The sequence below is a fragment of the Muscardinus avellanarius genome, assembly GCF_963383645.1.
Source record: "Muscardinus avellanarius genome assembly, chromosome: 16".
Classification (NCBI taxonomy): domain Eukaryota; kingdom Metazoa; phylum Chordata; class Mammalia; order Rodentia; family Gliridae; genus Muscardinus; species Muscardinus avellanarius.
Window position 1 is genome coordinate 56,445,670 of NC_137802.1, and position 19,578 is coordinate 56,465,247.

General features: G+C 38.9%; 1 protein-coding gene across 1 annotated transcript in view; it reads left to right on the plus strand.

Moving 5' to 3' along the window:
- Positions 1-8,078: 8,078 nt before the first annotated feature.
- The window catches only part of EFCAB13 (EF-hand calcium binding domain 13), a gene marked incomplete at both ends in the record, with an annotated part of 116,625 nt that continues 105,125 nt past the window's right edge, over positions 8,079-19,578 (plus strand). The window contains 6 exons of the mRNA XM_080714096.1: positions 8,079-8,108; positions 10,086-10,246; positions 12,679-12,793; positions 16,107-16,237; positions 17,958-18,040; positions 18,711-18,854. Of these exons, the coding sequence (XP_080570222.1) occupies positions 8,079-8,108; positions 10,086-10,246; positions 12,679-12,793; positions 16,107-16,237; positions 17,958-18,040; positions 18,711-18,854 (664 nt within the window). The remainder of the gene's footprint in view (positions 8,109-10,085; positions 10,247-12,678; positions 12,794-16,106; positions 16,238-17,957; positions 18,041-18,710; positions 18,855-19,578) is intronic.

A 19,578-nucleotide genomic window follows, 5' to 3' on the forward strand; every position in this document is an offset into this window, starting at 1 on the left:
AACCTGTGATCCTCTTGTCTCAGCCTCCCAGGTTTACAGGTGTGCACCATCACATCTGGCTCTACTTTTACATTTTTACTGGTGCATTGTAATAATATATCATGAAGAAGTTCAGAGTGATAGAGATATACATGTACACATCACTTGGTGAGCTCCCCCCAACCCCAGCTACTATCATCTGTTCCTTTCCTTTATACTCCTTTCTCACAACATAGGATAACCTATGCTCTATAAATGGAAAAAAGATAGTGTACAGAAATCACTGGTCCATAGCAATTCTGAAATCCACTTGGATACAGTTTTGTGGGTCTACATTCAAAGCCTGGGAATCATTCTCTGTGGTGGTTCTACCTTCTGGGCTCTTGGTTTCACCCTCTAAGTCATTCTTATTTCACAAAAGGTAGCACGTTTGCACGTAAATCATATTTGGAGCCTGTTGTCCTGTGTATAGAAATGTGGGGATCCATAGGATCCCTTTCCCTTTCTGCACTCTCTTGCTTTCAGTACAAGCTGACATTGTTTCTTGTAATACAATTTGGTAAAAAACTTGTGTGTCTCTTTCAAATCTCATTGGTTCTCAGTGAATGAGATAAAACCATACTCACAAATCTCTTTGAGCTATGGCTTTTTTCCCCCATTAATTCATTTTTGTTACCTTGAGCTTCTGATGAAAGGCAAAGACTACACCTATAGACCTTTTATTTTGAAAGAGGGTCTTGCTAAGTTGCTAAGGCTGGCCTCAAACCTGTGATCCTCCTGCCTCAGCCTTTCAAATACTGGGATTACAGGTGTGTGCCACCACAAACAAAGATTTTAAGCTTCTCAGAAGCCCTTTTGTTTGAATGAGAGGACCTGTGAATCACACTCTGAAAATCTTTGGAGGGGTCCTTCTTCCCCACCTCTTTCTTCCCCTCACCCTCCTTCCCTCCCTCCTCCTTCCTTCCTTTCTTCCCTTTTTGTCTGAACAGTACTCTGATGTAACATCTTTAAACTGGATTAAAAGCCAGTGGAGAAATAAAATGGAAAAAGCCTATGTCCCTGTAGCTTTAGCATATACTATCAATCCTGGAGTGGGTATCTCTTAATTCTTGAATGTGTGAAAGAAATACACTTTTATCTTGCTTAGATAACTATCATTTAGAGGTTTTCTATTACTGGTAAAATAATCTAAACCTAACCAATATACCTTTAGTGCTTTTAGGTGGCCTGAGGAATGAACACATAACAAACTCATGAATAGATTTAGTACTCAAAACTGTAATTGCTCAGGATTTGGTAAGCCTCCACAATCTGTTGATCAGCATGTAGTTTGAATTCTTCATAAGCCTTACACATTAGAAGTCGGTACTTGCTGGGTACAGTGGTCCATGGCTGTGATACCAGACATGTTAAGGAACCCAAACAACTTAAGAGTAGCAAAAGAATAACCCAATTAAAAATGGGCAAAAAAACAAACAAACAAAAATAACAAAAAAATGAGCAAAAAATCTGAATAAACACTTACCAAAAGAAGATAATACAAATGGCCAACAGGTCTATGGAAGATGCTTAATATCACTACTTTATGAAGGAAATGCAAATTAAAACTTCAATGAGATATCACTTCATATTGGTTTGAATGGCTCAGTATCAAAAAGATGAATAATCAGTGTTGGGAGGATGTGAAGGATGTGCACACTGTTGGTGGAATGTTAGTTAATGTAGCCATTGTGGAAACACTATGGAGAGTCCTCAAAAAAGTAGAAATAGAATTACCATATGATTCAGAATCCCACTTCTGGAACTAAAAATCAGCATATCAAAGAGACACCTGCACACCCATATTTGTTGTGGCACTGTTTACAATAGCCAAGAAATGGCGTTAACCTAAGTATCTATTAAAGGATGAATGGATAAGGAAAATGTAGTGTATGAATACAACTGAGTACTATTTAGCTTTAAAAAAGAAAATCCTGCAACTTGCAATGAAGAGGAACTTGATGAACATTATATCATGTAAAATAAGCCAGGCACAGAAAAACAAACTCACAATTAGAGTAGAATGAGGCTGGGATGGTGAGGATTGGGAGATGCTGCTGTTCAAAAGGAACAAAGTTTCAGACAGGAGGAATAAATTTTTAAATCAACTGTATAGCATTCAGAGTTAATAACAATGTATATTTAAAAATTTCTATGAGTAAAATTTAAATCTCACCCTCAAAAGATAAGTGAGATGGATATATTAAAAACCTTGATCTAATCTTTCCATGCTGTATGTGTGTATATAAATATACCAAAACATCACATGTACATCACAGAATATATAATTATGAGTAGTTAATTAAAAATAAATGAAATAAAAATATAAAAGTTCTAATACAGAGTTTTAAGACTCAAAGAACTGCCAGGTATGGTGACCCACACTTGTAATCCCAGTACTTGGGAGGCTGAGACAGGAGGATGGTGGGTTGGTGGCCAGCCTCAGCTACTTAGTGAGGTGTCAGGGCCTGCTCGGCTAGACCAGGATGGGGCGGTGGCTCAAGATGGCGCCTAGGCATGTTGCCAAGGCATGAGGCTCACGATGCTGGCGGTTCTCTGAGCCTGCGCAGTGAGCCCTATCAGGTGCCCTATGGATGATCAGTGACACAGTGCCTTGTGCTACCACCAGCCCGCCTATGAGAGGGTTAGAAATGTGCATGCCCTAGCTGTGGGAAACTTGGGGTTGGTGGGGTGATGAGGGAGGGGTTATAAGACTGATAAATATTTGCTTGCTGTAGGCATTAAAGAGGAAGAAGTAAAGAAGAAGAAGTACCATCAACAGACTCTGCGTTTGTGTGTTCTTTCCCGGAGCTCTGCAGGATGGAGCCTTAGGGACGGGACAGTGAGGCCCTCAGCAACTTAGTGAGACTCTATTTCAAAATTTTAAAAAATATTTATTTTTTGCGGGTCTGGGAATGGAACCCAGGGGCATTCTACCTCTGAGCTACATCCCCTGCCCTATTTTTTATTCTTTATTTTGAAACAGAGTCTCAATGAATTGCAAAGGGCCTCGCTAAGTAGCTGAGGCTGTTCCCGCGAACCTCCATCTTCCTGTCTCAGCCTCCCCAAATGCTGGGATTACAAGCGTGTGCCACCACACCCGGCTTAAAAAAAAATGATAAAATAGGGCTAAGAGGTACAATGACCCTGGGTTCAAATCCCCAGTACCATAAAAACCAACCAACCAAAACAAAAAGAGAAACAGAGAAGAAAGAAAAAAGCAAAGAACGAAGGGAGGATGGAGCTATTCAAAGGATGAATAGAAGACAAAACCGAAGCGGGTCGTGCCGTGGTGGGACAGAGAGCAGGGAGCAGCTGGGAAGGCGCCCAGGAGCGCGCCCAGGCGCCGCCGCGTGCCCGCGGTGAGGTCACAGCCCTGGGCGCCCGCCTGGGCCCGCCCCGCCGCGGTGAGATCACAGGCCCTTATGAGGTGGGGCTGCGGCGGCGCTGTCCAGTCGGCGCCCAGGCGCTGGCGAGCTCGGGCGCTCCGCTGCCCCCGGAGCCTGGGCAGCGGCGATCGCCGCGCGAGCAGAAGCAGCCTGGGGCCCGCTCTGCCCCGCAAGGGCGGCCCGGTGGGCGGAGCGTCGGGAGACCAGGTGAGCTCGGGGGCGGGGCCACGCGGCCCAGGAGCCCGAGAGGGGGCGGAGCCAGCGCCGGGCGTGCGCGCGGGAGCGCGGCGGCCAGAGGGGCGAGGGGGGCGTCGCCCGGGGGCCGCGGGCTCCGCAGTGGCTCCTAAGGGGACCGAAAGGAGATGCGAGACTTGCTGAAGGGCAGGAAGAGCCCCAGAGGCTGAGAGGAGAATGGGAGCTAGTGTGAGGGCAAAGTAGAGAGTTAACAGAGTTGGGTGAAGGAAGGTTCCAGAAAGTTCTGAACCGTGAGGCGAGCGAATGGGCCCAGTGAGGGATGTCTGGGACTGGTCATGTGGCCCCTCAGAAGCCATGGAGGACCTGGCGGCTGGGAAGCGGCCCTGACTGCAGTTTAGGTTCTGTGAAAGCGCTTATTTCCATTTTGTGGAGAGTTGAATCTGTTTACATATTTATTTTCTTCCCAAAGAAGTTGTTTGTCTCCTAAAGGCTGGGCCAATGGGAGTCCTCCACCGCATAGGTGGTTGGAGCCTCACCCAGTATTTAAGTAAGTGGGATAATGGGGGTGATTAATATTTGGACATTAATGGCAGTAGATGTGAGGAGGTTGTGAGGGAAAAGTGAATGGGGGCGGGAGGTTGTGAAGAAACTGGTGTGAACCCAAAGAGGGGAAAGAACTCGGTGAAGGGATGTCCTATGTAATCTTCAGTGAAGCCAGGAGTGGTGGCGTATACCTGTAATTCCAGTACTTGGAGACTGGGACAGGAGGATGGCAGATTTGAGGCCACTTCAGCGACATAATCTTCAGTGAAGATTGTTATATTTTTCTCATCTTAAACCCTCATGATTCATTTCTTCCTCAGCTACTATCTTATTTCTCTTTCCTTTTATAGCAAAACTGCTTTAGTCTTTTCTGTCTTCAGTATTTCTTCCCTTTGGTTCTCACTCTGAGGACATTGTCTCCTTACCATTCATTCAAATGGCTCCTCTCAGCGTTGTGGGTGACCTCTACTTTGTAAAACCAGAGTCATTCAGTACTTAATCTAACTTGACCTAACAGCAGCTTTTATCCTGTAATAGTTGACGAATCACTCTCTGAAGCTCTTCAGTTTGCGTCCAGGAACCTAGACCGACGTGATTTTCCTCCTCACAATAATCAGAGTGATCACTTTAGAAATTGATCTTAAGATCTTGTTACCCTCTGTTCAGAACTCTTCAATATTTCCTACCCCTTCAGAGTTCAAGCCAACGTTCTTACCAAAGGACCCGCTATGATCTACCTCCCTCCTTTAACTTCTCCTGTCTCCTCTCCTATTAAGGTCTGCAGCGCTTCTACACAACTACCTTCTAAGAAGGTGGCTTCGATAAAGAAACTCACACATAGGCGAGAAGGCTGTTGACCACTCTGTCTTTATTAAGAATATAGCAACTTAAGGCCAGGCATGGTTGCCCTCGGTTGTAATCCCAGTACTTGAGAGGCTGAGACAGGAGGATCGGCTACTTAGGCCCTCTTTCAAAATAAAGAATAAAATAGGGCTAGGGGTGTAGCTCAGAGGTAGAATGCTGCTGGGTTTAATACCTAGTACCACACACACACACACCAAAAAAGAACATAGTAACTTATAATAGCAAGTAGAACAGAGAGGTCGTAACATGTTAACATAAAAGTAACTTCATGGTAATAAATTGTTCTTCTAGAGGAAGAGGAACAAGATAAATTCCACGTAATGATCTACAAAGTTGTTAAATCCAGAGCCTTAGCTTAGACAGAACTCCAAGTCATCTGGGAAGGGCTCCAAGTTATCCAAGTCCTGTCTTCAGGATTCTAGCTATTCTCAGGGCCAGCTCTTTGTTTTCAGAGTTTGGCAATGAGCTTGTTAGAAAACACATTATGGGTCTGGGTCCCTTTTCCTCCTCTTTTCCCTGTGCTGTATCTGCTTCAGCTTCAGGTGCCTTCTCATGGTTCCTTGAACATTTAGGCTTCTTGATTTAGGGCCTTCGTAATCTTTTCTTTCTGGCTCAAGTGCTCCTAAGATACTCAGTTTTTTTTTTTTTTTTTTTTTTTGCAGTACTGGGGATGGAACCCAGAGGAATTCTGCCTCTGAATGACACCCCCCAGTTCTAATTTTTTTATCCTTTATTTTTGAAACAGGGTCTTACTGAGTTGCAAGGGGCTTCACTAAGTATCTGAGGCTGTCTGCAAACTGCGATCCTCTGGTCTCCCCTTCCCGAATGCTGGGATTACAAGCGTGCACCACCAAGCCTGGCCTATATTCAGATATTGATTGGCTTCCAACTTCAATTCCTTTAGGTCTGTATTCAGATGTCTCCTCAGTTATCTGCTCTTCAGCTACCCTATTACCTGTACCCCTCCATACCACATTTTCTATTTCCCTCCTCATAGCTTTTTACGTTTAGCACTCACCACAGATAATGTATGATATATTTGACTTTTTCTTCTTTTATTGTCTCTCTTCCCGAACAGAATGTAAACTTCCCAGAAACCAGAGTTTCTTTCCCCATGTTTTGTTTATTCCTATATCCCCATAGCCAGGAAAAGAGCCTATCATATAGTAAACATGCAATAAATCAATATTGAATTCCTGGATGGAGGGATAGATGGGTCATCTCTATCCCTCCTTTCTTACCTTTCCTTTTTCATTATACTTATATACTATTGTGTTTGATACTATGAAAATAATTTAGAGTGATAAATGACCAGTTTCAATTCTTTAAAAATTTCAGCTATAGTTGATATGAACCATAAATGTAAAAGTTAAATAAAAATATAAATAAATTGAATGGTGAGGACAGTAACAATGGTGAAGAAAGTTACTCAGGGTGAAGACTGAACAGGTTAGCAAAGATCTGGAAGAGACTACATAGAGTAGATTGCTGGGAAGACTTGTATGCTGCTGCGGCCTCCATCTCCTTCTCTTCCTCCTCCTGCTCCTTCTCTGTCTTCCTCGTCTTCCTCGTCCTCTTCCTTTGTCTTTTAGAGAAATATGTATTCAGTATTTTTCTGTAGTACTGGGGAATAAACCTAGGGGTCTTCTACCACTGAGCTACCACTTAGAACTTTTTATTTTGAAGCAGGGTTTTGCTAAATTACAGAGGCTGGCCTTAAACCTGTGATCCTCTTGTCTCAGCTTCTCAAGTACGGGAATTACAGGTATGTTCCACTACACACAGCAAGACCTGTACAGTTTTCTAATGTCTTCTTGAGATGGAAACTGTTAATGTGATTTTATTCTATTCTTTAAACATATTTTGTTTAACATATTTTGGATTCCAGGGATGGTAGATATATCAATTCAACAGTAATTACTATGACATATTTTAGAAATAAATGCAAGTGATTTAAAGTATTGTTTCTCTATTAGAATATTAATAGTTGATAATATGAAAAAGATGCTTGATGGTTGCAAGTAGCATTGTAACATAACAGCAATGTAATGAACAGCTTTCAGATGTGGCTCAAATCTGTGTAAAAAGCATTGTGAAAATTTTGGGAATTTCTAAAAGTGTTGGTTGCTTAATATTATAGCCTTTGATTTAAAGCCAGGATAAAATATCTTTTGTTTGCAATAGTATTGTTTTAAGAGGCAATATTGCATAGTGCTGAAGACCATGAACTTTGGAGATAGGTTGCCTAAATTCAAGTCCTGATTCCATTTTATTTTGGCCAGTGATCTTGGAAAATTTCATCTCTTCAAGTTTTATTTTTTCTTATCTATAAAATAGGGGTAAAAATAATTCCTTAAAAGACATTTGTGAGGAGCTGGGCATGGTGGTGCACGCTTGTAATCCCTGCGCTTGGGAGGCGGAGACAGGAGGATCGCGCAGGCTTGAAGCCAGCTGTGCTGGCTTAAGAGACCCTGTTTCCAAATTAAAAAATATAAAATAGGTCTGGGAGTGTAGCCCAGAGGTAGAAGGGCTTCCAGGAACCCCAGTACCACCACCAAAAAAAAAAAAAAAAAAAAAAAAAAAAGACATTTGTGAGGAATAAATGAAATAACTTATGCCTAAGTGTTTATTGTAATGTCTAGCACATAGTTAGCATTCAGTAACATGTTGATTGCTGTTTCAGCAGGCCTGCTTCTTTGGGTTTATTTGAATGAATAAATATAATTGAATTTGTTTGCTTTTTATGACATTTGAAATGCATTTCGTTACTTTTCCTTATACCACAAAAGGTAAAGTTAAGAAACTGGATATTTTCCTACAACTTAGGATCTCTTAACTGCTTTTCATAGATCTTGTTCACATATCTGCATTGGTGAAGTTAATTATTATACCCTAGGTAAGTGTTATGTTAAAGAGATAACTTCAGGTCGGTAAATATAATTTTAGTCTCCTAAAAAGGCATATGATTTTATCTTTCTCTGACAGGAAATTCTTTTGTACTATTGCTCATTCACACTTGTATATCCAGGCCTTGGAGTCCTGAAGGACAGAATTTATCTCTAAACAAAGATGGAAACTAAAGCACATTTATTTTGCCAGGTATTTATTTATTTATTTGTTTATTATTTATTTGCGGGCCTGGGGATGGAACCTAGGGGCATTTGACCTCTGAGCTACACCCCCTGTCCTATTTTTTATTCTTTATTTTGAAAGCGGGTCTCACTGAGTTGCAAAAGGGCGTCACTAAGTAGCTGAGGCTGTCCATGAACCGTGAACCTCTGGTTTCAGCCTCCCAAATGCTGGGATTACAAGCGTGTGCCACCCTGCCCAGTTTGCCAGGTATTTATTAAACACATTTTTAAGAGATTTCTTCTCTTTCTTTTTTTATTAGTCTACATTACCATGCATTTGTGATCATTAAGAAAATTTAGAAGACGGGCGGGCGTGGTGGTGCATTCTTGTAATCTCAACATTTGGGAGGCTGAGACCAGAGTATCGTGTTTCATGGACAGCCTCAGCTAACTAGTGAGACACTCTGTAACTTGTGAGACCCTGTTTCAAAATAAAAAATAAAAATAGGGGAGGGATGTAGCTTGTAGGTTGAATGCCTCTGGGTTTCATCCCCAGACACACACACACACACACACACACACACACACACACACACACACACACATTTAGAGAGTAATAGAGTCCTCAGGAACCTTCCTAATAACTGAGATGACTTTTGAGCTCTTTTAGTTAGTGGACATATGTTTGGCTGTCATGTATGGTGAGAAAAAAATACATATGTATGTAGAGACCTGGATAATTTATACATATAAATTTATATATTATATATAAAAACATTTTTTGATTAACATCTTTTTTCTTTTTCCTGTCCCTCACCTTCTCTTCCAGTCCTTGGTAAACACTTTTCTACTATGTGTTTTATGAGATCAACATTTTTCAGTTTCACACATACCACTCCTTGGTATCTTTCTAAAAAATTATAGAGTATTATAGCAATACATAAATGTCCATCTTACATCAATGCATTTCACAATAGCCAAATTATGGAATCAACCCAGGTGTCTGTCAATAGATGAATGGATAAAGAAAATATGGTATATACACACATAGAATTCTACTCATAAAGAAGAACAAAATTATATCACTTGCAGGAAAATGGATGGAACTAGAAACTGTTATGCAAAGTGAAATCAGCCAGTGTAAGAAAGTCTCATATATGGAGGATAAAGAAAATAGGAAACATAAAGGACTTTACATAATATGGCAAGAGACCACTAGAGTAGTGGAAGGGGGTTGGAGGATGGAGTCAGGGAAGGAAAGGGGGAGGATTGAGGAAGTAAACAGTTTGTATAATACTATGACAATATGTGAAAATATTACTAAATTTTGCTAATATGTGGGGAGAGTGAAGTGGGAGAGCAAACTGCGATTTTCCTGTCTCCGTCTCCTAAGTGCTGAGATTACAAGCGTGCACCACCACACCTGGCTTAAAATATAGTTAATTTTTATGATTAAAATTTATTGTTTTAGAGCCGGGTGTGGTGTCACATGTGTGTAATTCCAGCATTTGGGAGGCTGAGACAGGAGGATTGTAGTTTGAGGACAGCCTCAGCTACTTAGTGAGACCCTTTGCAACTCAGTGAGACCCTGTTTCAAAAATAAAGAACAAAAGATATGGCTGGGGATGTAGCTTGTCGGTAGAATGCCCCTGGGTTCCATCCCTAGTACTGCCAAAAAAAAAAAAAAAAACCAAAATTATTGTTTTGTAAAATATAATAAGCTTATTTCACCTGATTCTTTAAAAACTAGATTCATATATTATTAAACATATTCATAAATGTTATAAATTTTATTGCTGCATAATACATTAAGGATAATTGGTGATATTTAGAGTAGGTACTTAATCTGGATAATAACATAAAAATGAATAAAATACCTTCAACAAAAATTTCCTTTGGTAGCATTATTTGAGAATGTTGATATAAAATGAATTATTTGATTAAGAATATTTAATGTGTATGCGCAATGAGAAAACAGATTTTTGTGGCCCTTGATTGTTCCCAGGCAGAAGAAAATATTGACCTCTCTGATAATGTGTCTACTTCTTTTGCAACCAACCTGCCATCAAGACATATTGAAAGCAAGAAATACATAAACTTGTCTAAAACAACGGAGAGGAAAATTTTCCCTGAAATCAGGGGGTTGAACCCAGAACATAAGAAAACGTAAGTTAGAAATGCTAACCTTACTTTACTGAATTATGCTTTTGCAAGTGACAAAAATGTAGCTTATATGTTCTCACAATGTACTGTGCATATGGGATCGTGAATATTTGTGGCTATTCTTCAGGAGCCTAACTTTAACTCTTAATTAGCCAATCTTGCATTTTCACTTCTGTCACAGCCAGTATAGGGCTGTTGCTATCATAAAGCTCAAGAAAGCAGAGAGAGAGATATTCTCTATATATCTGTAAATTTGCCTTGGAATTCAAGAGGGAAATAAAGGGGCTCCTCCATCTGGGTTTCCATGTGTGGTTTCCATGAAATTAAACCATTTGAATCTTTTGGTAATTCTTTATTGTATGTTACATTACTGTGGTTGCCTTTTGTTGTAAAAGAAGCCCTAGCATTTTATATAGACCTAGGATAAATACCCAGTCTTTATTTTAATTTTTAATAGTTGTAAAATATTAAAAAAGAAAAAAGAAAAAATGCTTATTGGAAAGAAGAACGCTTCATAGAAAATATCCAGAGTATATCTTACTTTATCTTTTTTTCCAGTTAGATGCTGGTCTTATTGGTTGGTGAAGTTAATAGTCACCTGTGCATTGTGATTGAAGAGGCACTTAACCTCACATCTTCTTTACTTACCATAAAATTTGTATTTCCATTTTATTTGACCTAACATTTTCATTTCTGTTTGTTAGATGACAAAAAGCAAAGCAATTATTTCTAGAAGACCATAATTAAACTTGTTATCTAGGAAGGAGGAGAAGGTAGTAGGGATGTCCCTTTACCTTCTTCAATTAGGATTTTTCAAAATTGGTTAAAACCTTGGGAGAAATGTACACTAAAGGAATGGATTACAGGGTAAATGTTTTTATTTATTTATTTATTTATTTATTTTTATTTTTATTTTTTTGGTGGTACTGGGGTTCCTGGAAGCCCTTCTACCTCCGGGCTACACTCCCACGGGCTACACTCCCAGACCTATTTTTTAACATTTTTATGTGGAAACAGGGTCTCTTAAACCAGCGAGGCTGGCTCTGAACCAGGGTGATCCTCCTGTCTCCGCCTCCCAAGTGCGGGGATTACAACCGTGCGCCACCACGCCCGGCAGGGTAAATGTTTTTAATTATTAGTCATACTGAACCATTTTTATTTTATAAAAAGTTTTGAGGCAGCTCATAATATACTTTTAGATATAACACAAAAAATTTTTAAAAAAAGATGAGTTAAAAAAACATATAGACTAGAAGCCATAATTTAACCCAAAACAGGAATACTCAATTTCAAAAAGGATGTATGGGGAAGGATTTGTTTTTATTTATTTATTTATTTTTGTGGTACTGGGGGTGGAACCCAGAGGCTTTTCTACCTCTGGGCTATACTCCCAGACCTATTTTATACTTTATTTGGAAACAGGGTCTCACTAAGTTACTGAGAGCCTCACTAAGTAGCTGAGGCTGGCTTCGAATCTGTGTCATCTTCCTGTCTCGGCCTGGCAAGTGCTGGGATTACAAGCATGATTCACCACGCCTGGCTTATGGGGAAGGATTTGAAGAGAAAAAGCAGTAGACTCTAGGTTTTGATCCATTAATGGGTCATGAAATTAGGAAATCACTATTTTTTTTTTGTGTGTTTTTTTTAATGGAAAGAGATTAGAATAGAATTGATAACATTAGGGTGCTTTTCATATAATAAGGATAAATACTGTTTTGTGAAATAGTCCCCCCCTCCCTTTAGAATCCTACAACCATGCCGGTTGTGGTGGCGCACGCTTGTAATCTCCCCATGTTTGGGAGGCGGAGACAGGAGGATCGCGTAGGTTCGAAGCCAGCCGCGCTGGCTTAAGAGACCCTGTTTCCAAATTTAAAAACTATAAAATAGGTCTGGGAGAGTAGCCCGAAGTAAAAGGGCTTCCGGAAACCCCAGTATCACCAAAAAAAAAAAAAAAAAAAAAAAAAGTCTTTTAAACCAGGTGTGGTGGCACATGCTTGTAATCCCAGTGTTTGTGAGGCTGAGACAGGAGGACTGCATAGGTTCGAAGCCAGCCTCAGCTACTTAGTGAGGCTCTCAGCAACTTAGTGAGATCCTGTTTCCAAATAAAATATAAAATGGGTCTGGGAGTATAGACCAGAGGTAGAAAGCCCCTGGGTTCCACCCCCAGTACCACCACCACCACCAACCAACCAACCAACCAACAAACAAACAAAAAAAAGGACACTGGGATTTACCTCAAAATAATAAATGATAAGAACAGGAATAAAGCTAGATTGACCATTAGTGAAGCTGGCTGATAGGTATATGGGGAGATAGATTCTACCACTGTGTTTGGTCTACTTTTTGTTTGAGAATTTTTGTAATTAAAAGTTTAAAAAGAGAAGGAAAAAAAGGAAGAAAACATTTTATGTTATTCTGATTTCTATGCAATTTAGGTATGAAACATCACTATTCCTCTATAGAGAAGAAAAATCTTCTGATATTTCAGAAGGAAAAAAAGCCAGGAGAAAGAAAAGTTTACAAGTACAACTGCATAATAAAAGAATTGAGGTAAAAAATTCAGTTTTCATTTCACATTGAATTGTCCTTAGCCCTAAAACATTCCTGTGTATTTTGAGTTCAAGTATTGAAATGTCACTATTTTAAGTATTTTCCTCTTTTCTTCTTTCTCCTGTGTTTTGGGGCAGGGTTTTCACTGTGTTACTCAGGCTGTCCTTGAACTCCTGGCCTCAAGTGATCCTTTTACCTTAGCCTCCTGAATAGCTGAGATGATAGGAATACACAACCACACCTGACTTTCCTTCTGTTTTAAAAATATAGGACAATGAATTCTACAAAAAAGTAAAAAAAATTACTTATCTTTCTCCATTAAACCATTTATTTTGGTATTTTTTTTCACTATGTACTTTACTGACATTTTTGCTGTCTTAACAGCAACCTTAGTGTTTCTTGGCTTGTGGCAGGGTAACCACAATCATTGCCTCCATCTTTTTTTTATTTATTTTTAAATTTTTTTTGGTGGTACTGGGGTTCCTGGAAGCCCTTCTACTTCCGGGCTACACTCCCAGACCTATTTTTACATTTTTATTTGGAAACAGGGTCTCCTAAGCCAGCACACGTGGCTGGCTTCGAACCTGCGCGATCCTCCTGTCTCTGCCTCCCAAGCGCGGGGATTACAAGCGTGTGCCACCACGCCCGGCTCATTGCCTCCATCTTTACATGGCTCTTTACATGGCCTTTGCCCCTCTGTGTGTATTTCATGTCTTTCTCTTTTCAACGCTTATAAGCACATCAGTCTTTGAGTATCTCATTTGAAGATCCAAATTTGATTATATTTACAAATAATTTTTCTCTAAAGGCACATTTATAGATTTATATTTTTCAGAGATTAGGACATGGACATATCTTTTTGTGGATATACCATTCAACCTGCTACATTTACTATGATATACTTAGGTATATGTTCTTTTTATTCTTATATCTTGATATTTGTTATGGTTCCTAAATCTGAGAATGAATGATATTCTCAAATTCTGAACAAATTCAAATCGACTATCTTTCAGAGGATTTTCTCTCCCTCAGTTTCTTTACTGTCCTTTCAGTTCTTCTATTAGACCTTATCATTTTGTTCTCCATGTTCTTTAACATTTGTATCATTCAGCTGTCTGTTACTATAATGAAATACCTGAGGAATTAGCTTATAAAGAGAAAATCTTTACCTTGGCCCACAGTTCCAGAGGTTCCAGTTTGCTGACAGCATTCCCACAGCTATTATTTGGGCAGCTGCTTATGACAGAGCAAACTATTCCCCTCATGAGGCAGGAAGCAGAAAGTGAGACAGGAAGAGACTGGGGTCTCACAGTCCCCTTGGAAGGCACGTCCCAATGTGTTCTCTCTCTCTCTTTCTCTCTCTCTCTCTCTCTCTCTCTCTCTCTCTCTCTCTCTCTCTCTCTCCCTCCCTCCCTCCTTCCCTACCTCCCTCCCTCCCCCCCCCTCTCTCTTTTCTTTTTTTGCTAGTCTGTGGATGAAACCCAGGGGCATTTGACCTCTGAGCTACACCTCCTGCCCTATTTTTTATTCTTTATTTTGAAACAAGATCTCACTAAATTGCAGAGGGCCTCATTAAGTAGCTGAGGCTGTCTGCGAACAGCGATCCTCCTATCTCAGCCTACTGAATGCTGGGATTACAAGGCTGTGCCATCACACCCGGCCTATTTGTTAATTTCTTACTATTTTGTAGTTTGCTTATTCTTTCTTCAGCATTTTAGCCTGCTCATTGATATTTTGATTCTAATTATTGTATTTTTTACTTCCAAAAGTTTTGTTGGTTCTTCGAGTTTGCATTATATCATATTCTTTGCTCATGTTCCATACTTATTTTGAGTTTGGTATTCTGATAAATCAATGTATGAGCTTCTTGGTGGAGCTAAATCTGTTATTTTGGATTATTCTCACTTATGTTAACTTGTATCCTAGTGTGTTTTATGTTTTGTTTATTCTTTCACATATACTTGATCTCTGTCTATGGGATTCTCATGATGAACCTGTCCTCCTCCAAGAGAATTTTATTGTTTTGTGGTACTGGATTGAAAAACCAGGGGCATTCTACCTCTGAGCTACATCCACAGTCCTTATTTTGTGTATTTGTTTTGAAACAGGGTCTCACTAAATTGCTGAGAATCTTGCCACATTGCTGAGCAAAAGACTTTCTTCTTTTTAGAGAGAATTTTCATTTGCCTTTGCCTTATACTTTATAACTGTTACCAATTGGGCTACACTTAAGTTAATTTTTTAGTTTTTACTTTTCTGGCCCACATACTATTAATATAGATTTGAATTCAAACTCTTATGTGCCTAGGGAAATGGAGAAGTAGTCTTTATTCCTTTCTCTCTTTCTATTTTTTTTTAGTCAGGAGTTGAAACAGAAACTTTATACTCCTTCACTGGGGGTAAATTTTTCCTAGCCCACTTTAGCTGAGAACATTGACTTTGGAATATTTTTTAGCTTTCCATGGGATTTCAGTACCTATTCCTATCAATCTGTTGTGGCTTGAGTTTTCTCTCCACAATCTTGGTTTTAAAACGAAGGATCTAGGCTCCATGTAAAATCAAAGACGACTATATTTAGAGTCCTCATTTTCTCAAGTGGTACTTTTCTGTCTACCTAGCCATTTGTCTGTATCGAACCATGTTTGTACATGCAGTGTTAAGTGGATAATTTACTCAATCATAAGGACAATTTAAAACAAAATTACATGTATCATTTGAATAACTGTGTTGGTTCTCCACATTATTTTGCACATAAAGTTAAAGCCTTTGTATGTAGCCTGGTCTGGTGGCTGAGTCTCACTATGTTCTCACTATATCATAGGTTTTCCATCCTTTGTAATCTTCATTACTGCATACTGACAAAATATTAATTAAAAGGTAACTAGTTGTATGTCGGGCGTGGTGGCGCACGCTTGTAATCCCCGCGCTTGGGAGGCGGAGACAGGAGGATCGCGCAGGTTCGAAGCCAGCCGCGCTGGTGTAAGAGACCCTGTTTCAAAAATATAAAATAGGTCTGGGAGTGTAGCCCGGAGGAAGAAGGGCTTCCAGGAACCCCGGTACCACCAAAAAAAAAAAAAAAAAAAAAAAGGTAGCTAGTTGTATACTTCAGAAAACATACCTTTGCAAAAGAATACTACAAATTATTTTAAAATTTAGCACATAAAATGAAATTTAATTACAAAAATCAGTTTTATATCAGAAGCATAACTAAGTGAGGAGCTAAGGTATAATTATCTCTTAAGAGGTTTATTATCTAAGAATGCTAGAGTGCTAGTGTGATATCAGGCACCAACATATTTGTATTTGACTCTAGATTGTTGCTCCCTCTCTGAAGCAGTCAAAGGAGAAGATTGCTAGGAGAGAAAACACTTTATTCAAGTTACCAGATCAGTCCAGCTTTCACAAGTCTTCATTACCTCTTTGTAAACCTTCCTCAATCATTCGGTATTTATTTATTTATTTATTTATTTATTTATTTATTTTAATGGTACTGGGGTTCCTGGAAACCCTTCTACCTCCAGGTTACACTCCCAGACCTATTTTTATATATTTTTTTATTTGGAAACAGGGTCTCTTCAGACAGCGCCCCTGGCTTTGAACCTGCGTGATCCTCCCATCTCCGCCTCCCAAGTGCGGGGATTACAAGCGTGCGCCACCACACCCAGCTTTTATTTGGTATTTAAATCACATTTTATTCCCTGAATGTTGGGTTCAAATTTGGAGTTTTTTTCTTCAGAGTTAATTTTCCCTCTCACATATAGAATGTCAAATAGCTTGTGCAAATTAAGAGACTGCACTCTTAGGAAGGATCAAGTAGAGGTAAGAACACTGTACACGGGGTTTGAAGACTTACACTGAGTCTTAAGTGACTTCATATTCTGGTGGAGGTTCTTATAAAATTCATTTTCCATCTCTGGACTTTGCCTTCGACTTCCGTAAAAGAATCTTTTACTTACTAGATGAACTCTTCTTAAATCTTCCAAGCCAGGCGTGGTGGTACATGCTTGTAATCCCAGCATTCCGGAGGTGGATCGCGTTTTGCAGACAGCCTCAACTACTTAGTGAGGCCCTTTGCAACCCAGTGAGACTGTTAAAAAAAAAAAAAAAAAAGAAAGAACTGGGAGTGTAGCTTGGAGGCAGAATGCTCCTGGGTTCCATCCCCAATAAGACTAAAAAAAGAACAAAAAACCCCCAAACTTCCAGGCTGAGTGTGGTAACATACGCTTGTATTTAATTCCAGTTCTTGGGAGGCTGAGACAGGAGGATCACATGGGTTCAAAGCCAGCCTTAGCTACTTAGTGAAGCTCTCAGCACCTTAGTGAAACCCTGTTTCCAAATAAAACTATAAAATAGGTCTGGAAGTGTAACCCGGAGGTAGCTGGGTTCCATCCCTAGTAAAACACACACACACACACACACACACACACACACACACACACACACACACACCATCAACAACAACAACAAAGAAATCTTCCAATGTTAACAGTATATTATTTGTTATATACATAAAATAACAGTAGATAAATAATCTCAGATATCTTTACTGATAGGTGATGGAATCTGGGATTATTTGACTGTTATAAAAACTTTCTTTAGCTGGGCATGGTGGTGCACACTTGTAAGCCCCCTGCTTGGGAGGCAGAGACAGGAGGATCGCACAGGTTTGAAGCCAGCCTCAGCTACTTACTTAGGGAGACTCTCAGCAACTTAGTGAGACCCTGTTTCCAAATAAAATATAAAATAGGTCTGGGAGTATAGCTCAGAGATAGAAAGCCTCCTCTGGGTTCCACCCCCCCAGTACCACTAAAAAAAAAAAAAAGAATGTAAAAACTTTTTTTTTTTTTTAAATGCTGTGCCTTGTATGAAGAGTAGGAACAATTAGACCACAAGCAAAGAATAGTGGGCCATGGGCAGTAATTGCTGACGAGAGTCAATTCTGCTCCATAAAGTTATATAGTCCAACCAACCAACAAACAAACAAAACAAAAATTCCCCCAAACAAGGTAGGAATTCTGAGATGGAAAATATGAATCCCTATCATTTGAAAGTTCTTTAAGAAAGGTTTTTATGAATCTCAGGCTATAGATGCTTCTTCTAATATTTTAAGTGGGGCTTATGGCATATTTTTTGCTGTTTTCTGACATGGATGTTTCTTTGACAGGAAAAAGGAAACACTTTCTAACCTCTACCTGACATTATATGAAGAAATACCCCAAGCATACTTATACTCAGAAGAATTAAATGGTAATAAGAGCTTCTAGAATTTCTTGGATAAATTTCCTGATTATGTGCCTTTTTAGCAGTATTTCTTTGTCTTCTCCCAGTGATTTATGGTATCAACTAATAATACATGGTATTGTAAATGCTGTGGACCACAAAGAAACAAGTCATCATACCAAGTGCTTTGGCTGAGGTACACACTGAGTGTATGTGAGGAGATAGGAAGGGTTTAATATTCCCAGTGAAACTTGTAAAAGTCTTTTCCTATATGATTCTTGTATAACTTTTCTGATAGTTTCAAACTGGTTCCAGATATACCTAAATAAATCATGAACTAGGTTTTATGAAATCTTTTTTGTACTGGAATTTGAACCTAGGGTCATTCTATCTCCAAGCTACCCTCCCCACCAAGTCTTTTTTTTTTTTAATAAATTGAAACAGAATTTTACTATGTTTTCCAAGGGTCTTTCTAAGTTGCTGAGAATGGCCTCAAACCTATGATCCTCCTGTTTCAGCCTCCCAAATATTGGGATTACAGGTGTGTTCCACCATGCTTGACTATAAGAAAGTGGAGGATCTAGAAAAATAATTTTTTCTTTTAATGATTTTTTGTTTTCAAGAGTGTGTATTGGTGGGGTAGGGGATAAAAATTATTTTAAGTAAATTAACTAAATGTTTTGTTATATGCCTGCAGCACTTCAAAAAGCCTGTATCATTTTCAGTAAAATTCGAAGGGGTCAGATTTATGTGAATGATCTTCCAGTGGTCCTTTACACCTTGAAGATTTCTATAGATGATTCAGAAATGCGACAGGCACTAAAGACTATTAATGTTGATGGTAAGTTTTATATTTTCAGTATTAGTTTAAGGGTCTTGCAAACATGAATATGTTATGTTTGTCAGATTAATTACAAACCACAAAAAGCTAAGCTTTAAATATGTTATAAAATTTGTCATGTTATAAAATAATTTTATCATGTTATAAAATATTATAATAATGATATTAAAAATTGGGCTTCAGGTACACATAATCAAATTGATTACTAAATTGGACTATGACCTATTTTCATCATTGATCCATGCATGTAAGTGAAACTATTGATGTCTGCCAGTTCAGTTTTTGCTTTTTCTGCTATTGCACTATTATGAATACAATAACACTATAAATGAGAATGCTTGTTTATAAGCTATGCCATAGGTCTATAACATCTTCACTTGGTGGAAAGTGTTTTTAAAGAGAAAACTTTTGTTAGAAAAAGAATCTTGCTATTTCATACATCCACGATACCTATTCTGCTTTGGTAAACAGCTGTTTTTCTCCTTTGATGAAGATAATTTTCCTATGTCATGTCTCATTGTTTTACACTGATTTTAAATAATTGATTTTGTCAAAAATTATGAAAGACATTTATGGCTGCTAAAGTTATCATTTTTATTACATCACAGACTTGAATCATTGCCTTCTTAAGAGTTTTGTCAAAAATTGAAGAAAAATACAAAGTTCTTTGATGCACTAATGGTATACTCTGATGCACTTTATTTTTTTGCAGTACTGGGGATTG